Below are 21,252 nucleotides of genomic sequence, written 5' to 3' on the forward strand. Positions count from 1 at the left end.
TTATAGTTCTTTTAATTTTTTCTGTAATCATTAGAGCTCCTTGTCCAGATTGAACTGGACAACCTGTTTAAATGTAACCTCCGGCTTTCAAGTGTTGTAGCTCCAGATTCCTGCCCATAATACTCAGAGCGTCTCACGGAGGAAGGCTCGCAAGGCTGACACCCCGCAGCTCAAGCTGCTTTAGGGGAGCTGACAGCTCGTGGGGTGCTTGGGGGGTGAGCAGTCACTCACTTGCTCCTGTTTGGAGAGGCCTGGGCTTTTGAACGCCTGCTCCTGACGCCGCCTGTGCACCATCAAAAGGCATTTTCATTGTCCCACATCACATTTAATTCTCTGGTTGTGTTTTCTTCTGTGATAAATGTTTGGAAAGTGGAAAAAGTGCTGCTGGGTGCCTCGCCTGTGCCTGCGGGCAGCCTTGAGCTGGCAGAGGACAAACTTACGTGTAAGCCCCTGCCCTAATCGTGTGCATCTTCCTGTTGAGGGGAGGCAGAGCCCTGACCTTGCCATAGGGTGAAGGTCTGGGCCGGGCTTTTGGGGGAAATCCGTGGGAACTGGGCATTTAAGCGGCTAGGGTAAAGTGCTCCAGCTTGTCACTGAGGCAGCCACAGCAAAGCCAGGCTTAACTCAGGTCTTGGGCATGATCCCGTGTTTGTGGGGGACACAGAGAGGCAGATCCAGGCCAAAATTTCTTCCCTGAAAGGGTTGTCAGACATTGGCACAGGCTGCCCAGGGAGGTGGTGGAGTCACCATCCCTGGAGGGATTTAAAAGACGTGTGGATGAGGCACTTAGGGACATGGTTTAGTGGTGGACTTGGCAGCGCTAGGTTAGCGGTTAGACTTGATCTTAAAGGTCTTTTCCAATCTAAACAATTCTATGAGTCTATAAGATCTGTCACATCTCCGGGCTTGTATCCCAGGGTACAAACACCCGCAGCGAGCTGTGTCCGGCAGGGCGGGTGCGGATGCAGGTTTCTCCCTGTCTCTAGCATTGCTCCGGGTCCCCATGGGTGCTGCTTGCACCCGCAGCCAGGCCCTGCAAACACAGGGATGGAGCAGCTCAGGCTGTGGATGTGGATTTTTATTTCCTTCTGCCTGATTCCTATCACCGCTCCCAGTGGTTAGGTGCTGTATTGGGTTTGCGTGGCAAGGTTTTGGTAGTGGGGGGGCTGCAGGGGTGGGGCTTCTGTGAGAAGCTGCTAGAAGCTTCCCCCATGTCTGACAGAGCCGACGCCAGCCAGCTCCAAGCTGGACTTGCTGCTGTCCAAAGCTGAGCCCATCGATGATGGTGGTAGCGCCTCTGGGATAATGTATTTAAGAAGAGGGGAAAAAAATTGCTGCACAACAGCAACTGGGAGAGGTGAGTGAGAATATGTGAGAGGAACAACCCTGCAGACACCAAGGTCAGTGAAGAAGGAGGGGAGGAGGAGCTCCAGGCGCCGGAGCAGAGGTTCCCCGGCAGCCCCTGGTGAAGACCATGGTGAGGCAGGCTGTGCCCTGCAGCCCATGGAGGTCCACGGTGGAGCAGATACCCACCTGCAGCCCGGGGAGGACCCCACGCCGGAGCAGGGGGATGCCTGAAGGAGGCTGTGACCTGTGGGAAGCCCACGCTGGAGCAGGTTTGCTGGCAGGACACAGCTGGTAAGGGAGCCTACCAGGGGAGGTGCCCCGCTTGACCTGCTGTTTACAAACAGAGAAGGACTGGTGGGAGAAGTGATGGTCAGAGGCCGTCTTGGGCTTAGCGACCATGAAATGATAGAGTTCTCAGTTCTTGGTGAAGTAAGTTCTTGGGGGGGTCAGCAATACCACGACTATGGACTTCGAGAGGGCAGACTTGGGCCTCTTCAGGACACTGGTTGAGAAGGTCCCTTGGGAGACGGTCCTGAAGGGCAAAGGGGCCCAGGAAGGCTGGACCTTCTTCAAGAAGGAAATCTTAAAGGCGCAGGAGCAGGCAGACCCCATGTGCTGTAAGAAGAGCCGGTGGGGAAGACGACCGGCCTGGCAGAATGGGGAGCTTTTGCTGAGACCAAGGAAAAAGAGGGGAGTTTATCACCTCTGGAAGAAGGGGCAGGCAACTGAAGAAGAATACAAGGACCTCGTTAGGTCATGCAGAGAGGGAATTAGAAAGGCAAAAGCCCAGGTAGAGCTCAATCTGGCCACAGTCGTAAGGGATAACAAAAAATGGTTTTACAAATACATTAACAACAAAAGGAGAGCCAAGGAGAATCTCCATCCTTTACTGGATGCAGGGGGGGAACCATGTCACCAAGGATGAGGAAAAGGCTGAGGTACTTCATGCCTTCCTTGCCTCAGTCTTTAACAACCAGACCAGGTATCCTCAGGGTATCCATCTCCCTGAGCTGGAAGACGGGGATGGAGAGCAAAATAAACTCCCCATGATCCAGGAGGAAGGCGTTAACAACCTGCTGTGCCACCTGGACACCCACAAATCTATGGGGCCTGATGGCATCCACCCAAGGGTGCTGAGGGAGCTGGTGGAGGAGCTTGCCAAGCTACTCTCCACCATTTATCAACAGTCCTGGTTAACAGGGAAGGTCCTGGACAACTGGAGGCTTGCCAACGTGACACCCATCTACAAGGGCCGGAAGGAGGATCCGGGGAACTACAGGCCTGTCAGCCTGACCTTGGTGCTGGGGAAGATTATGGAGAGGTTCATCTTGAGGGTGCTCACAGGGCATGTGCAGGATAACCAAGGGATCAGGCCCAGCCAGCACGGGTTCATGAAAGGCAGGTCCTGCTTGGCCAACCTGATCTCCTTCTATGACCAGGTGACCCATCTAGTGGGTGAGGGGAAGGCTGTTGATGTTGTCTACCTGGACTTCAGCAAAGCCTTTGACACTGTTCCCCACAGTATTCTCCTGGAGAAGCTGGCGGCCCGTGGTTTAGACAGGTACACTCTTCGCTGGGTAAAAAACTGGCTGGATGGCCGAGTCCAGAGAGTTGTAGTGAATGGGGTGAAATCCAGCTGGCGGCCGGTCACAAGCGGAGTCCCCCAGGGCTCAGTTTTGGGACTGGTCTTGTTTAATGTCTTCATTGATGACCTGGATGAGGGGATAGAGTGCTCCCTCAGCAAGTTTGCAGACGACACCAAGTTGGGAGGGAGTGTTGATCTGCTGGAGGGCAGGAAGGCTCTGCAGAGGGATCTGGACAGGCTGGATCGATGGGCCGAGGCCAACCGGATGAAGTTCAATAAGGCCAAGTGCCGGGTCCTGCACTTGGGTCACAACAACCCCAGGCAACACTACAGGCTTGGGGACGAGTGGCTGGAAAGCTGCCCCGCAGAAAAGGACCTGGGGGTGTTGGTCGACAGCCGGCTGAAGATGAGCCAGCAGTGTGCCCAGGTGGCCAAGAAGGCCAACGCCATCCTGGCCTGTATCAGAAATGGTGTGGCCAGCAGGAGCAGGGAGGGGATCGTGCCCCTGTACTCGGCGCTGGTGAGGCCACACCTCGAATGCTGTGTTCAGTGTTGGGCCCCTCACTCCAAGAAGGACATTGAGGTGCTGGAGCGTGTCCAGAGAAGGGCGACGGAGCTGGTGAGGGCTCTGGAGCACAAGTCTGATGAGGAGCGGCTGAGGGAGCTGGGGTTGTTCAGTCTGGAGAAGAGGAGGCTGAGGGGAGACCTCATCGCTCTCTACAACTGCCTGAAAGGGGGTTGTGGGGAGGTGGGTGTTGGTCTCTTCTGCCAAGTGACAAGCGACAGGACAAGAGGAAATGGCCTCAAGTTGTGCCAGGGGAGGTTTAGACTGGATATTAGGAAAAATGTCTTTCCTGAGAGAGTGGTGAAGCACTGGAAGAGGCTGCCCAGGGAGGTGGTGGAGTCACCATGACTGGAGGTGTTCAAGGAACGTGTGGACGTGGCATTGTGGGACATGGTTTAGTGGGCATGGTGGTCTTAGTTGATGGTTGGAATGATGATCTTAAAGGTCTTTTCCAACCTTAATGATTCCATGATTCTGTGACTTGTGACCCCGTGGAAAGGACCCACGCTGGAGCAGTTTGTGAAGAACTGCAGCCCGTGGGAAGGACCCACGTTGGAGAAGTTCATGGAGAACTGTCTCTCATGGGAGGGACCCCACGCTGGAGCAGGGGAAGAGTGTGAGGAAGAAGGAGCGGCAGAAACAACGTGTGATGAACTGACCCCATTCCCCACCCCCCTGTGCTGCTCAGGGGGAAGAGGTAGAAAATTGGGAGTGAAGTTGAGCCCAGGAAGAAGGGAGGGGTGGGGGTGGAAGTTGCGTTTTTAAGATTTGGTTTTATTTCTCATTATCCTACTGTGATTTTGATTGGTAATAAATTAAACTAATTTTTCCCAAGTCGAGTCTGTTTTGCCTGTAACGGTAATGGTGAGGGATCTCCCTGTCCTTATCTTGACTCGTGAGCCTTTTGTTATATTTTCTCTCCCCTGTCCAGTGGAGAAAAGGGAGTGATCGAGCAGCTTTGGTAGGCTCCTGGCATCCAGCCAGGGTCAACCCACCACAGGTACTCAGCTGAGACCCAACAAGGGAGAGGAGCCAATGCCACTGACGGGAGGTGCTCAGCCCTGGCACCAGCCTCGCCTTTGGGGACCCCTCCAAAACCAACATCCCCTCGTAAGGATGGTCAAACCCTTCTTGACATCTCCACAACCCCCAGAACAAAGCAGGCGCAGAATCAGGCTTTGAAATTCAACTGCTTCTATTCAAGAAACTAGCGGCGTGATTACGCTCGGCGGGTGCCTGCCTTCTCCCCACCCCAGCCCTGGCAGCATCGGGTTTAACGCACCAGTCCCCTCCTCGGCCAGTCCCTGGTCCTCTCTTCCATCAAGCGACAGCAAAGTGACAGCAGCCGACCACAGCGTGCGCGGGGCAGCATCCGGACAAGCGCGAGCCCTGCTGCGGGGCGGGAACGGGCCCAGTTAAAAATATAAATGTCCATCTGTACTCTTATATTATATATATTTATATATCTGAAATACACAATATCGGTTCCTTTTTCTTCTTCCCCGAGTCAAAGGCGGCACTGCGCTCTCCATCTCCTCAATCTCCTAACTACGGTGGTTTGTGACAAGGATGAACTTGGTATGAACTAACAGCAAACCCCGGATGCTCCCAGTTTGTAGCTACCGCTCCCAGCACGCAGGAGAGACATGGTGTCTTCCCATCCGGCCCTGAGTTTGGATCTCCTCGTGCCAAGCGCGCAGCGGCCGGGGCCCGTGATGCCACTTTAATGTCATGCTGTCCTCCCCGCGTGGCTGATGGTGCGGCCGCCTGCCCGGTGAAGCCCGGGATGCCCGGGGAAAGGCAGCGTGTGTCCCCCGGCACCGTGCCCGCTGGGGGCTGCGAGCTTGCGTGCACTTGCGCACGAGCGTGAACGGCCGGAGGAGCCCGCCGGGGCGGTCCCGCGTCTCCCTCTTGCTCAGCCACAGGCGCGATGGAGCAAAGCCCCCCACCAGAAACCTCCGGCGGGGGCTCGGAAAGGGTCGTACGAAGGGGTTGGTTTCTCAAGTTTGGTTTCAGATCCAGACCGCGGTGGGATGGACGTCGCCGGCGACGGGTACCGGGCCCCCTCCCCGAGCCGCCCTGCTTGGCGCCGGGAGGCGGTGGCTGTGGTGGCGGGTGGGCACCGGACCCTCACGAGCTGTCCACCACCTGATGGGGCAGGGTGACGGAGGAGCCGTTGACGAAGGAGCCCTGCTTCTCCCGGCCCTTGAGGAAGAAGGTGAGCAGCTCCCCTTTGCCCTTGACGTAGATGGCTCCCCGGCGCACGAAGCGGAAGCCGTACTCCTTCAGGATGAGGTGGGTCTCCTCCACCACCTGTGGGGACAAACAGACATGGTGGGAGGCTGGGGTGGGTCCTAGCCTGGCAGGTGACATGGGGAGTAGGGACCCCCATGTGCCACTGGGACAACAGGTCTACCCATCAGCCAGGTTCCCACCCCATTGTTTTGGGGTGCCCTTCTTTGAGCATCACCATGCCCCATTCCCAGCTCAGAGGAGCCCCTGAGCCAGCCCTAATTCTCCTGTGTGCTCCTGGCAGCACTTTCCCCCTCCCACCCGAAGCCGGGGGCGTTTTGAGGGCTGCAGCCCCGCCATGGGTTGCCGATTTGTGCCCCACTCATTGCCCCACCTGTATGTTCCCCATGACGCCGGTGGACTCCATCCTGCTGGCCACGTTCACCGTGTTGCCCCAGATGTCATAGTGCGGCTTGCGGGCGCCAATGACGCCCGCCAGCACGGCCCCCTTGTTCATGCCTGTGCAAGATGGGGAGTGGATGTCACCTGCACGCCTAGTGACAAGGATGGGACATCCCGGGCTGCAGGTCTGTCCCAGGGGACAGGTCGGGGCAGCAAGGTCACCCCCCAGCCCTGCTGCTTTCCGCTGCTGAACTACAGCTGCTGCCCAGTGTCCCCCCGCTCTTGGGGAAGGAGGGATGGGGGACACTGAGGCAGATCCTATCCCACGCTCATGGACTTGCCTATGCGGAGCATGAAGTTGTTGAAGGACTGGTAGTTGATGTTCATCAGCGTCACCTTCATGGCTAAGGCAAAGTCAGCCAGGTCGGCCAAGTGCTGCCAGCGTTCCTTATCCGAGAGGGTCTCCTTCTGCAAGGCCAGCGCGCATCAGGCCTGCCCACCCCTTGCCCGCTGTCCCCCCACCACGGGGACCCCTCACCTTGGTGCTGTAGCCGTTGGCGTTGGCATCGGGGGTCACTCCAGAAGCGGCCATGTAGGTGCTGCCGATGGTTTTGATTTTGGTGATGCACCGGAACTGGGGTTCGTCCAGGAGCTGAGCCATGGAGAAAAGACCCTCAGGCACCCCGGGGCCATGGCAGGTCCTTCTGTCCCCAGAAGGGAAGGTTTGGCCAAGCCCCATACCATCCCCAGGGCCGGCTCCATCCCGACTCACCGCATCGAAGTCGGAGATGATCTCGTTGAGGAACCGCAGGCACTCAATGCCCCCGTTGTTGATGCTCTCCTCCGTGTAGAAGTCGGCAAAGTTGGGGAGGGAGGCGAACATGACGCCGATCTCGTCATAGGACTGGCTGTACAGCTCCTGGGGACAGGATAGGACAGCGGCTGTGAGCCAGGGACGTTCCCACGCATGACACCAGCACCTCCGGAAACCCAAACCCTCCTGTGAAGGCATCTTCCCTTGGCACGTGTGATAAAATGAGGGTGCTCTGCAGCCTCGCCTTGCACAGCCAAGACATCATCTTCATGGAACCAAAGATGCTCAGCCAGAGCCTTTGGCAAAGCTTCTGCATCCAGAGGGCCGTTCCAAATAAAATGGGGGCAAATCCCCCCTCCCGGGTGCCCCTCACCTCGTCCCGCTTCTTGGAGCCCAGGAAGTGCCGGGCCACGTGCTCGGGCAGCATGTTGGTGACGAGGGCCTCGTTCCAGCGCCGCATCTCATAGACCCGCTCCTTCTGGTCATGGACATCGATCTTCCAGAGGAAGAGGGTCCTGGCCAGCTTCTCCACCTGTGGGTGGGAGCAGATGCCTGCACCCCCAGTTTCCACCCAGTCGGTCCCCTCCAGTGCTGGGAGTATCCTGGCTGCTGTGGGGCCAGACCAGGCCTGGGGACAGCCTGGAGAGAGGCTCTGGGACAAGGTGAAGCCCTAATTGGGGACATGACACCTGCTCCCAGGTGCAAACAGGACCCTCATGGGACAGGCATGGCTCTTAGGGCCACCACGTTGCTGCCCACCCCTAACCACGGGGGTGAGATGGAGGTGCTCTCTGCACTGATGCGGTCCTGGAGAGAAAGGGCTTCCTTGGGTAGACTTCCTTGGAGAAAAGCTGATGATGCTGTCCACAGCTGGGGACAAATCCTGCTGCCTTGGAGCTTGCAAAAAATAAGGACAGGGGGTGAGGGTGAAGACGTAGAGGGGAAGGGGAGCTTCCCAGGGTGGGGGGTGAGTCACTCACGTGGCGAGAGAAATAGTAGAAGCTGAGCATCACGATGAAGATCATCGCCGTCATGGAATACTTGGAGGGGACCAGCGAGGACCTGCCGGCAGAGGCAGCGAGGCGTGGGCAGGCGGTGGGCACAGCCGTGCCCCCCCCAGCCCGTGCCCACCCCCTTGCCACTCCTTACGTGCTTTGCTGGCCACGGCGACGGTCATACTGGTCAAAGATGTGCTCCCAGGCATAGATGTTGACAGCGCCGGTGGCTCCGGTGATCAGCACCATGAGGGTCAGCTTGACCATGTGGCTGACCTGCACCAGCATGATGGTGGCCACCAAGGCCAGGAGGGCGATGTAGCTGTAGTACTTGGGCTGCTCCCCGCAGCCGCCCGGCCACGGTGGTCCCGCTGTCCCGTTGCGCGTCCCGCTGTGGTCCTGCCAGCAGCTGAGCTGGGGACATGAGGGCAGGGTGAGGAGAGGGACATGGGGATGGGGTGCACCACCAACAGGACAGGGTGCTTTGCACGGCACAAGGAAGACACCCGACCTAAAATCCCCCCCATCCACAGTGCAGCCTTGCTAATTGCTTTAACGATCGGCCGTGCATGGGGCTGTGCACAATTATGGACTGCCTGGATGGAGGTTGGAGTAGGCTCAGCCCCGCTGGCACCCGGGCTGGTGGCTCACCATGTCCACGATGTCGGCCATGGTGACGATGATGATGGCGGCCATGGCCCAGGTGTTGCGTGCCCACCGGGTCCTGTCAATCCAGGTGGAGAAGGCCACGAGCTTTTTGGGGAAGACCTGCGGGGAGAGGAAGGTGGGGAAGGGTTCGCCCAGGCAGGACACAGCGGTGGGACATCACCGTGTCCCATCACCATGAGCCGTGAGCCTGTCCCGTCTCACCCGGGGGAAGATGGCAGCCAACGAGCAGAGGGTGAGGATGAGCAGCAGGATCTCCCCCACCACGAAGGTCACATAGTTGGCCACCAACCTGCCAAGAGGCCAAGAGAGGATGGGTTTGAAGCCCGGTGGGGCTGAGCGCATCTTGGGGTCACACGTCCCCACCACCTTCCCACAGTACCAGGGGTCGATGAAGACCTCCACCAAGGCGGTGAAGAAGAGGACAACGCAGGAGCAGCTGAAGGCGGCCCCGCTCTGCTTCTCCTTTTCCACCGAGTAGCGTGTCTCCATCTCGGGGTCGATGAAGCGCATGGAGAGCCGGAAGGTGCTCTTCCCCTTCAGCCTGCTGGCGACACTGCCCGTCACCCCCCGGCAGCACCAGGGACCTGCCGCGCCATGCCAGGACATGCCGCTGGCCGGGGTGACTCACGCCTGGACAGACTCGCGCTCCAGCAAGGCTTCGTTGAGCAGCTTGTTGAGCTCCTGCTCGTTCTGCGAGGCATCGATCACCCGCTCGGCCAGGTCCCGCAGCCGCAGCCGCCGCCGAGGGTTGGGGAAGGAGGGGTTCACTGCCTGTGCCAGCACAACCAACACATCAGAAAGACCACGCTGGCACTGGGGGTTTTGACCACCCCATTGTGGCTATGAGCAGCCCCCTCCAAATGCAGGCAGCTGCTGGAAGGTGGATGCTTTGCATGGGCTGTACCTCTCCATCCTCCTCTCCGCTCTCCAGGGCGCCCCTCACCCTGCCATCGGGTTCCTCGGGCTCCTCGGGGCTGGCGCAGGCCAGGCTGAGGCTGCCGTTGCGCTCCTTGGTATTGACCAACGGTGGGGAACCACCATGGGACGAGGTCAGCGACAGCTTCTGCAAGGCGGAAGGCGGTGGGTCACGGTGGGGTGTCCTCCCCACCCCAGCTCACCGCAGCACTGCCCCTGCCACTCACCACCCCATTGATGCCGTTGCGCAGGGGCTGCTTGGGGACCACGACGAGGTAGGTGACGATGCCCTTCTCCTTCAGGTACTCGCAGCGTGAGCCACCTTCACCCGGCTCCACCTCGAACTCACCTTTCAGGCAATCCATGGTGCTCTGCGAGATGTGCACCCGCCTGCCGGCGCCAGGTGCCAGCGTCACCCTTGGGTGCAGGGCACCACGTCCCCGTCCCCTGCCTTCCCCTCCAGAGATGCTCACCCAGGGATGCCCCCCGCCTCCATCTTGTTGGCCACGGTGACGTCGGTGGACCACACGTCGTACTGCCAGCGCTTCTGGCCCAGCACACCCCCCAGCACCGTCCCGCTGTGCACCCCCACCCGCATGTCCACCGCCGTCTTGGTCTTCTCCCGCACATAGCTGGGGGGGGAAGATAGGGGAGATACAGGGGTGACCCCCTCCCAGCCCATCCCCGCTCCGCCCCACAGCCCATCCCAATCCCAACTTCCCATCATTAATAATCACCCCTCCAGATTTTAATGCATTTTGCAGCGCTGGACCCTCAAAGCCCCCAGGCTGCACCCCAGCCCGCCAGGACCCCCTGCCCACCCTGGCAGCCCTCCCTGGGGGTGAAGGCCCCCCCTCCCCGAGGAGAAAGCCCTTACGAAATGGCCTCCACCATGGCCAGCCCCATCATGATGGAGCAGACGGCGTGGTCCTCCCGGTACTCGGGCAGCCCGCAGATGCAGTAGTAGCAGTCGCCCAGGATCTTGATGCGCAGCTGGTGGTATTTCTGGGGACAGCGGGGCACGGTGTCAGCCTGCCCCCCCACCCCATCAGCTGGGACCCCCCCCATCCCTCTCCCAGGCTGACCTTGACCCACACAGAGGTCTCCCGCACCCGGCGGGGACACAAATAATCGGATTTTCCATTCCCGCCCTGCCTCCCCAGAGGGCTCGGCTGGGAGCCCGGCTGCACCCTGGCTCGGGGCGGGGGGGGGTGGCCCCCCTCTTCCCAGCTCTATTTTTGCAGGGCACAATGTCTCCAGCATCCCGGAGCACTAATGCTTTAACCTCCTCATCCCCATCCTGGGATGCAGCTTTTGGCTGGGGCGGGGTGGTGGCTGAGACCTGCGCTGCTCATTACATGCCAGGCGGGGGGGCGGGGGGGGGACGACACACACTCACGGCTGCCAGCTTGTCGAAGCGGGCGAAGAGCTCGTTGAGGAGCTTCACCAGCTCCTGGGCGCTGCAGGACGAGGAGAGCTGGGTGAAGCCCACGATGTCTGCAAAGAGGATGCTGCGGAGAGCAACAGCAAGCGGCTCAGCCCCGGCGTGCCCCCCCACCCCGGGCCCCCCCTTCCCCACTCGCCTTTTGCACCAGGGCATCCGCGCCGGAGGCAAGGCTATTTCGGGACACGGCTCGCTCTGCAAACCATGGCTGGAGCAAAAAGGGGCCCCAAGCCATGGTCTGGTTGGCGGCCGTCCCCTGTCACCCTTCACTTTAGTTGCAAACTACCCCAACCTCTCCCTTCTTTTCTAGCCAGGACTGCAAAATACACATTTCTGCCAAAAAAAATTGGAGTTTTTTTCCCCACGAGGACGGCACGGGGTCACACAGTGAAGGGACAGTCCTACCTGACGTTCTCGTGGCGGTACATGTACATGGTGTTGAACTGCTGCATCTCCTTCTGGCTCGGGTCCTTCTTCATGTCCTTCAGCATCTCGTCGGCCACGTGCTTGGGCAGGATGGAGAGCATCAGCCGCTCCTGGGCGATGGGGCAGGGAAAAGAGTTCGCCACGACGCGAAGCCAAGCCCGTGCCAAGCGTGGCAACGCGCGGCGCGAATCCATGGCACCAATACGTGCAAATTGCATGGTGCAAACACACAGCTTAAATGCACGGTACGCGCACTATGGTCTGAGCGCTCCCCTCTCCGTGGGGACAGAGAGCAGCAAAGTGACGTTCCCAAGCTCCCGGGCCCTTGCTGCTGGAGCTGGCCGTCGCCGGAGAATCCCAGGGTCCAGCCAGCCCAACTTCCCGGCCACACGTGGGGAGGGAGCGGGTGGATCAAGCCACGGGTGAAACAGGAGCTTTTCCTCCAGGCAGGGAGAGTGAGCTCGGAGCGGGGTGTCCCAGGCACCCCGGGGAGCTGGGAACCATCACCCCGACTCCAAATCCGCACCCACAGGAGGAGGGAATGCACCCAGGGGTGACAGATCCCCCTCGGTGATGCTCTGCCGGGGATGCCAGCCACTGCTTTTACCATTTTCCTCCCTATTTTACAAGTTCTCATCGAGATTTTTGTGAGTGGGAGTAAATCCCTGCCAGGGGAGGATGGGAAGGTGGCAGTTTTGGGGCACTGCAGCCGCCAGCCTCCTTGTCCCCGGAGCCGTGGGAAGGAGGGACAGTCCTGCACATTTATTTGGACAGCGGTTGATGAGCAGCAAAATTTGCTTGTGCACCCCAGATCCCTTCTGCAGGTGCGATACGGAGCCCAGCCCCTCGCTGGGAGCTTGAGAATTAAAATGCGTTGGGTTGGCCAAGGTTTTATCGGCACAGATAAACCTGGGACACGGCACTGGGAGCGACCTCAGGGTCTGCACCGATGTCCCCAAGGTGTCCTGTCCCAGGGGTGGGTTGAGGCTGGGGGTATGGACCTGGGTTAAAGCACGCCAGGGATGATTTATCAATTTAAAAGCGTGGTGGGTACCCCACATCCATGCGTAGGACTCAACCGAGGTCCCCCAGGAGGATCAAGGCCACTTGGGGACATTGTACCCGTTGCTGTCCCCACTGGCCCTGCAGCCCCGGAGCCGGAGAAGGGATAGATCTGCCCAGCGATTTGCACTAAACGTTAAGTAACTCAGTTAACGAAGTGGGTTTTCCCCCGGGACGGGGGCGTTTCTGTGCGCAGCCGCGGAGGGGCTGTTGCTGGAGGAACGGCACCGTGTCCCCGTCCCCGGGGGCTGCCGGCGGGGATGGGTGTGGGAGCTCCCCGGCTCCTCTCGGCTCCCGTTTTAACCTTAGCTCTGCCCACGGGGTGGCCAGTTCAGCCACCATTGATGGCCTAGAGGGAGGAGGGATGGATCCGGCCGCCAGCATGGCTCCCTGCCCCACAGCCCCCCTGCCCCAAGCCACTCGGCCTCACGCTAGCAGCCTTGCCTGCAAGATCACCGGCTATTTTTAGCTCAATTCCCTAAGGAAACAGAGCTCATGTGACACTAATCCCCGTGTCCCTTCCTATATCCCTCCGAACCCACGAGCTGGGGCCTCGAAGGCACTCTCACTCGGAGCATCCCCCAGCTCCAGGATTTGCTCCCATCACTCAAACCCCTCCCTGGCCCTAACCCCTTATTAGACATCAAAGCATCCACCCAAAGAGGACGCTGGTGGCGCTGGCCCTGCCCCGCTACGTGTCTCTTGTTGCCATTGGGAGCAAATTGCTGGCAGTGGATCAACCAGATAAGAGATGGGGAGAGAGGCCCCAGATAAGGCGTTAAAATTAGCCCAGCGCATCACCAGCCAGCCAGCGCCGCGCCACCCGTTCCCCTCCGACCGCTCCTCTTGCCGGGCCACCGCGGTGCGGTGCCGGCACAGCTGTGGGTGTGGGCTCCGCCACAGCAGGCACTGCTCCTGGGATGAGCAGAGAGCGGCTGGCTGTGCTTGCTTGCTGACGGCTTTCCCTTCGCCGTCACGGTCTGCTGCGGGACCAGCCCATGGGATGGCCGGGGGCCTGATAGGGACCTGCTGCGTGGCCGTGCTTGGGGACAGGGACCTGCTGCGTGGCCGTGCTTGGGGATGGGGACCTGCTGCGTGGTCGTGCATGGGGACAGGGACCTGCTGCGTGGTCGTGCTTGGGGACAGGGACCTGCTGCGTGGCCGTGCTTGGGGACAGGGACCTGCTGCGTGGTCGTGCTTGGGGACAGGGACCTGCTGCGTGGCCGTGCATGGGGATGGGGACCTGCTGCGTGGCCGTGCTTGGGGACAGGGACCTGCTGCGTGGCCGTGCATGGGGACAGGGACCTGCTGCATGGCCGTGCTTGGGGACAGGGACCTGCTGCGTGGCCATGCATGGGGATGGGGACCTGCTGCGTGGCCGTGCATGGGGATGGGGACCTGCTGCGTGGCCGTGCTTGGGGACAGGGACCTGCTGCGTGGCCGTGCATGGGGATGGGGACCTGCTGCATGGTCGTGCATGGGGACAGGGACCTGCTGCATGGCCGTGCTTGGGGACAGGGACCTGCTGCGTGGCCATGCATGGGGATGGGGACCTGCTGCGTGGCCGTGCATGGGGATGGGGACCTGCTGCGTGGCCGTGCTTGGGGACAGGGACCTGCTGCGTGGCCGTGCATGGGGATGGGGACCTGCTGCATGGTCGTGCATGGGGACAGGGACCTGCTGCATGGCCGTGCTTGGGGACAGGGACCTGCTGCGTGGCCATGCATGGGGATGGGGACCTGCTGCGTGGTCGTGCTTGGGGACAGGGACCTGCTGCGTGGCCATGCATGGGGATGGGGACCTGCTGCGTGGTCGTGCTTGGGGACAGGGACCTGCTGCGTGGCCGTGCTTGGGGACGGGGACGTGCTGCGTGGCCATGCATGGGGACGGGGACCTGCTGCGTGGCCATGCATGGGGACGGGGACCTGCTGCGTGGTCGTGCATGGGGACGGGGACCTGCTGCGTGGCCATGCATGGGGACAGGGACCTGCTGCGTGGTCATGCTTGGGGACAGGGACCTGCTGCGTGATCGTGCTCAGGGATGGGAACCTGCCACGCGGTTGTGCCTGGGGACAGGGACACGCTGCATGGCTGTGCATGGGGACGGGTACCTGCTGCATGGCTGTGCCTGCAGATGAGGACATGCTGCGTGGCCCTGCCTGGGGATGGGGACGTGCTGCGCGGCTGTGCCTGGGGATTGGGACCTGCTGCATGGCCATGCTCAGGGATGGGGACCTGCCATGTGCTTGTGCCTAGGGACAGGGATGTGCTGCATGGCTATGCCCAATGACAGGGACCTGCTGTGTGGCCGCGCCTGGGGACAGGGATGTGCTGCGTGGCCCTGCCTGGGGACGAGGACCTGCTGCATGGCTGCACCTGGGGATGGGGACCTGTTGCGTGGCCTTGCATGGGGACAGGCACTTGCCGTGTGGCTGTGCACAGGGACAGGGATCTCCTGCGTGCCCATGCCTGGGGAGAGGGAAATGCTGCGGGGCCACAGCTGAGAATGTGCCACACGGCTGTGCACAGGGACAGGCACCAGCCATGCGGTCATGCATGGGGACAGGGACCGGCTGTGTGGCTGTGCCCCGGAACATGCTGCATGGCTGTGCCTGGGGACCTGCCACACGGGTGTGCACAGGCTGGGGACCTGCCACGTGCCCGTGCACGGCGACACGGAACGGCTGTGTGGCCATGCCTGAGGATGGGGACCTGCTGCGTGGCCATGCTCAGGGATGGGGACCTGCCATGTGCTTGTGCCTGGCGACAGGGACACGCTGCATGGTTGTGCCTAATGACAGGGACCTGCCACGTGGCTGTGCCCGGTGACAGGGACATGCTGCAAGGTCTTACCTTGGGACCGGCCATGCCGCTGTGCATGGGGATGGAGCCCTGCCACATGGCTGCACCTGGGGACCTGCAATGTGACTGTGAGCGGGGACGGGGACCTGCCACCTGGCCGTGCCCAGGGACCTGCCACGTGGCTGCGCCTGGGGACCTGCCACGTGGCCGTGCATGGGGATCTGCCATACGTCTGCGCCTGAGGACCTGCTGCGTGGCTGTGCTCGGGGATGGGGACAGCTTGGTGGTGGCCGTGGCAGGAGCTGGGAGGCCCTGGAAGAGGACAGTCACACGAAGAGTCCCCAAACGGGGCGCAGAGTGCAAAGCTGCAAATGCATTTCCCACCTTGGGTCCTCCTGTCCCCGTCGCCACCCGCCACGGTCCCTCCGCACCAGGCAGGGTGCAAGCTGCGGGTGCCTTATCCACGTCCCAAAGCCACATCGGTGTCCATCACTGTCCCTTGCCCTGTCCCCACGCTGTCCCCTTGCCCAGCCGTGGCTCCTACCTGCTGCTGGCTCTGCTCCTCCAGGTTGAGCTTGACCTCGAGGGACTGGCGCGCTTCGAGGAAGGCTTTGCGGTGCTTGCGGTCGGCCATGTAGTAGGACATGGTGCCCACCGTGATGGCGCAAAGGTAGATGGCAACGTTGGAGAGGATCTTTGGGGACAGAGAAAAGGAGACGGGGGTGAGCGGAGCCACAGGGAAGCTCCTGCGTGCCCCAGGGACTGCGCCGGTATCATCACAAGTCCCTGTTTGGGCAGCAGAGCCTGATAGATGAAAGTGGGAAAAAATATTCAAATGCTGGAGGAAGACGTAAAAATACACCCTGGGGATAAATCACCAACCCATGGCCACCGATAACTGCTGGGGGGACTCACTGGGGACCGGGGAGACCGTCACGGTGGCTCTGCAGACACGGCCCAGCCGGGGATCACGCCCCGAGCATCCCAGGAGACCTCGCAGTCCCCGTGGGTTCACTCCGCTTCATTAAAGCTTGCAGAGATGTTTTGGAAAAAGGCAGCAGGTCGGCAGGGGCCGGGAGCAGCGCCGGGGGAAGGCGCTGCTGAAGGCAAGTGGCTCTCGGTGGCTCACGTGCCATCCGCTCCCCCCACCCCTGCCATGAGAATTGCACCCCTTTGTGCAGAAAAAGTTAATAAAAACACAGCCAAACCCTAAAATCCTGTATTTACTCGTGGTCCTGCCCCTCTACACCCCTCTCAACAGCCAAAAATACGGGTGTGAGCCTACAGCACCGGAGATGGATGCCCCTGGGTGTTGCTGGCTGTGACAACCCATCCCGTTTTCTTGGGGGTTTCAAGAGAGCGTGGCACGTAGGCTCGCTGCCTCATCCCGAAGGCTGGACCTGTCCCATCCCCGGGCCGGACTCTGTCCCCAGGGGCAGGACCCTGTCCCGTCCCACAGGCTGGACCCCAGCTCCATGGGCTGAACCCCGTCCTCCAGGCTGGATCCTGTCCCCACGGGCTGGAACCATCCCATCCCACGGGCTGGATCCCGTTCCCACAGCCTGGGAGGGGACGGAGCAGGTTTGCAGATGGGAGCAAAGAGCCCTTTGTGGAAAATATGACTGATGAGGGAAAGTTGAAAGAATTTGGTTTGTTTAGTCTAGAAAGGGGAAGAGCGACAGGGAGGATGCGATAACTGGCTCCAGCTACGCCAAAAGGGTGATGGGGACATGGAGACGTCGTCCCAGCCCACGGACTGTGTCACAACCAGCACGGAGGAGGCAGCTGGAAGATCACGGAGCCGTTCCCGGGCTTGTCTCCATCGGGGATGTGCTGCCATGCTCAGCATCCTTCTCCTGATCCCCAACTCCTCAGTACTGACCTTGTCCCGCCCCTGGTCCCTGTATCCCATAGCCAGCTCGGTCGGAGAGAAGTCCCAATGTGACCCTGGTGCCTGGGCATCCCTGTCCTCAGAGGTTTTAATACCCGACAGATTCGAGCCCTGAGCAGCCCGGTCTCATTGCATGGCGACAGGGAGGAGCTGCCAACCCCTTCCACATGGGGAAACTGAGGCACGGATTAAACAGGCCACGTGCAGCAATAAATACAGAGCCCTGGCACTGCGGGTTTGGGCGCTGGTGTGGCACCATCCCAGGATTCACAAAATGATTTGCAGCAAGGAAACTTTTTTTTTGGGGGGGAAGAAAGAGCATGAGGAGCAGGGGAGAGCACCTGGGACCCCCAGCTGGTGCCCCAGGGCCGGATCCTGCCCCAGACCCAGCCACTGCAGCTGGGGGATCCCCGGGAAGCCCCTGCACCGGCGGCACGGCAGACGGCGAGCGAGGAGCCGTCTGGAGGTGGGCACGGAGAAGAAACCCCCAAAACAAACAGCCACTTGCTATTTTTAACCAGCCTCTTGTGTTGTCATAACAACGGGCCGCTCTGCCCGGGCTGGATGGCCACCGGGACCACCGGAAACCCCGGGGACCCGCTCGCCCAGCACTGCATGGCACAGCCGCATCCCACGCCGAGCACCTTCTGGCTCCATCCTGCAGCCGGGCAATGGATGCTCAGCCCCAAAGACCTCCCCCAGCGCAGCCTGAGCTGCCAAACACCTCTCGGCACCCCAAACACCGCGGGGAAAGCCCTGACACGGAGGAGACCCCACTCCCGGCACAGTCATCGGTTGTTATTTGCGCACGGTAATTTGGGAGCAGCGAGAGCAAGACAGATGCAGGAGCATGCATGGCTGGTGGACTGAGCCTTATCCCTCCTTCCCCATCCATGTCCTGCAGAAAAGGTCCCAGTGGGATGTGCCGGGGCCATCCAAACTGGGACGGGGTCATTGGCCGAGCCCGAGGATGCTTCACAGCCGGTTTGCGCACGACCGCGGCAGATACGGGCCTCAAACGCTGCCAAACCCCGACCCCCGGCTACGATTCAACCTTCGGGCTCCTCCTCGACGGCCGGCAGCGGGGCAGAAGCTGCCGGCATCTCTCGTGAACCCCCCTGGGCTGCGCTGGCCCCGCTCAAGCGACATCCTCCGGTTCGTCCTATTAATAGCAGTGCCCTCTGGGAGCCGCACCACCGGCTATAATAATAAAGCATATGTTTATTTCTGGACATAATGTTCCTCCTTTTGCAGCAGGCAGAGGCTGAGGCATGCCGCGTTGCCAAGGTTTTACCGGCCCCGGACTCTCCGTGCCACGGCAATGATTAACGCGGCGACAGCGGCGCATGCCTGCTGCTGGCCGGGGGGATGCCCACATGCCCCCTCGCCTCCCGCATCCCGGGGCTGGTGGCAGCGAGAGGTTTCCTTGGCTTCGGATTTGCCACGTGCAACGTTTGCATCCCAGATAGGGAACGAAACCTGGGAAAGCCACTGCTGGACTGGGATTTCTCCCACTGGTGCGGTGCCTCCGGCCGGGCGTCGCGGGGAGGGCACCCACGCCACCACCCAGCACCCAGCCTGGCACACTCCAGAAGCCGTGCCCAAAAAGTGCTTTGCTTCGCAAAATCCTGCGTGTCGCCAGGAGATGTCCCATGCCAGGGGACCAGCCCCAAACCACACACCCCAGAGACAGGGAAAACCCAGTATCTTTGGGGTTTTTTGGAGAACAGGCTCCATTTTCCAAACTCCCGGCACGAACACAGGTTCAACACTCCCAAAGCCTCCCAAAAAGCAAATCAATAACCCCCTTCTCTCTTCCTACTTAGGCTGGAGGTCTCCCAGGACCTAAGCCAGAGCATCCCAAATTCCCTTAGCATCCTCCCACAGAGCCCACACGGTTATGGGGCAGAGAGGATGCTTCCAGCGGGATTTTCCCCGCTGCCATCAATAGCCACCGGCACACAAGTTTTCAGCTCTGGCTTTTTCCCCCCCACCCCACCCCGGCCGCGGAAAGGCTCCTCAGATCGATGGGAGCATGGTCAGCCCATGGGGACATCAGTGGGAGGAAAGGGATTCAGTCAAGCCGTGCAACCCACCGATTTAGGGAATAAAAACAGTCTCTAGCTGCTCCAGGCGGGTATTTCCCAGGAAATATTAAGAACCCGATGGGCCAGGGACTGCTCTCCCCAAGGCTGACCCCCATGTCCCCTCCTTTGCTGCGTGCGTGAGTGGGTGGCCCGTCCTTAGGGCCACGTTCGGGCTCGGGGACGCTGTTTCTCCAGCTTTGCTGGGGCAGAAAATCACCCCAAAGCGTCCCTGGGCTCTGCCCCAGGCACGGGGCTGGGTGAGGGGCATCGCCCAGGGACCAGGCTGGGGCCGAGCGGCTGCCAGGCTCCTTCCTCCTGGGAAAGCTCTGGCGGCTGTTTGTGAGCCCGGAAGCTGGGCTCTTGCCACGTTTCTGCTAAAAATGGCCAATTTTGGCCATTTTTAGCCATTTTTGCAATTCAAAGGGAAATCGGCACAAGCAAGGCCGCTGGGCAGGGTGGACAGGGGAGCCCACAGTCCACCGTGCCTCAGTTTCCCCAGCAGCCCATGTGTCCACAGACCCCGGGTGGCTCCTGGGGACAAATCCATGCTTGTGGGGCTGGGTCTGACGCCATGGGCCCCAGCACAGGCAGGTGCTCCTGCACTCCCCAGTACCCCACTCCCCATGTGGGTCGATCCCTGGATATGTTTTGGGGAGCCCCCTGCTCTCAGCAAACACCACGATCAGCTCACAGGGTGCGGATCAAACCCGGCTTTAGGGTTGGGGGGGTAGGGATGGGGATGGACCCTACGGTAACTCATGGATACACCAAATGGGGATGATTTGCCTGTCACCCCCCCGCCACCCCGGGGGACCCCACGTCCCGCCACCGGTCCCGTACCTGTCTCAGCAGCGCACCCTCGTCCAGGGCGTCCTGCCGCTGCTGGGCGACGGTGACACCGAGCACCAGCGTGTGAATGCCGCAGGAGACGGCGGTGATGAGCACGATGGGCGCCAAGCGGAGCGGCAGAGTGATGAAGAAGGAGAAGACGAAGAAAGCCTGCCAGCCCACCGTGTCGCTGGCCTCGGGCGAGCGGGAAAAGTTGAGACCCAGGTAGCAGAAGAGCTGAGCCAAGATGAGGACCCAGAGGATGTAGGGCAGGAACCGGCGGGCCACCCGCTCGGGGAGAAGCTTGTACTTGCAGAGGACGAAGAGCAGCATGTGGGCGGCCAGCCCGGCCGCCGCCGCCAGCGCCGGGGCCAGCTTGTCGGCGGCGTAGACCACGGCGCACATGACGAGGACGTAGCAGTCGAAGAGGGCGGCGAAGACCACCAGCACCAGGAGGGTCTCGTGGCGTTGGCGGCGGAAATAGGTCTGGTAGAGGTTCTCCAGGGACTCGGGAGCGAAGGTGAGGCGCATGAAGCGAGGGAGGCAGAGGCAGGGGCCCGAGCTGCGCACCGTCACCTCGTGGGTCCGACCCACGCCGTGCTCGGGGTCCGACGGCAGGCTCACCGAGTAGTCGGCGGAGTACTCGGCCGAGCACTCGGGCTCCGAAAACGCCCTGTTCCTGGGCATCGCGGTGCCTTCCCCTGCTCCGACCCCGCAGAAACGCCGCGATCCCCCACGCCCCGACGCTCACCGGGGCATCGCCCGCAGCATCCCCGTCGAGTCGCGAGGCCTTTCCCCCTCTCCTGCAGCCGTAACCCCGAATCCCGCTGCGTGTCGAGGAGCGGCCGAAGGAGGGGAAGGGGGATAACTATAACCGAGGGCCGGCGTGGCGCGGGGAGGCCGGGAGCCCAGCCAGCCTGCCGCCCCAGCTCCCCGCCAGCTCTCTCCCCAGCCCTTGCGCACTGCCAGGTTGCAACCGAAGCGACGCGGAGCAGAAAGATGTCGCGATGCCTCCCTGCCCCTCCTTCGAGGGCAGCCGGGTTGGGGGGCGATGCCCGTCGCTCCTCCTGTCTTCGCCCCTTTCCGAGATGCTTCGTTCCACGGGGATGGATGGAGAAGAGGCGCGGGGCGGGCGGGGGGGGGCCGCCCCGGAGCCCACCGGGTGCCGCAGCCCGGGGAGCGCAGGTG

At 61.2% G+C, this 21,252-nt stretch overlaps 1 protein-coding gene across 1 annotated transcript; it reads right to left on the reverse strand.

Annotated features, from left to right (window-relative positions):
* Positions 1 to 5,627: 5,627 nt before the first annotated feature.
* Positions 5,628 to 20,751, reverse strand: ADCY3 (adenylate cyclase 3). Its single transcript, XM_059835114.1, is given in 21 exon segments — positions 5,628 to 5,810; positions 6,124 to 6,248; positions 6,473 to 6,599; positions 6,670 to 6,783; positions 6,904 to 7,050; positions 7,319 to 7,477; positions 7,926 to 8,007; positions 8,049 to 8,099; positions 8,101 to 8,354; positions 8,592 to 8,708; positions 8,811 to 8,898; positions 8,989 to 9,150; positions 9,238 to 9,380; positions 9,553 to 9,669; positions 9,728 to 9,914; positions 9,998 to 10,156; positions 10,402 to 10,529; positions 10,924 to 11,035; positions 11,374 to 11,504; positions 15,803 to 15,952; positions 20,077 to 20,751. Coding segments are annotated over 21 exon segments (3,411 nt in total).
* Between the last annotated feature and the right edge of the window lie 501 nt (positions 20,752 to 21,252).

This window comes from Gavia stellata, chromosome 2 (assembly GCF_030936135.1).
Source record: "Gavia stellata isolate bGavSte3 chromosome 2, bGavSte3.hap2, whole genome shotgun sequence".
NCBI lineage: Eukaryota > Metazoa > Chordata > Aves > Gaviiformes > Gaviidae > Gavia > Gavia stellata.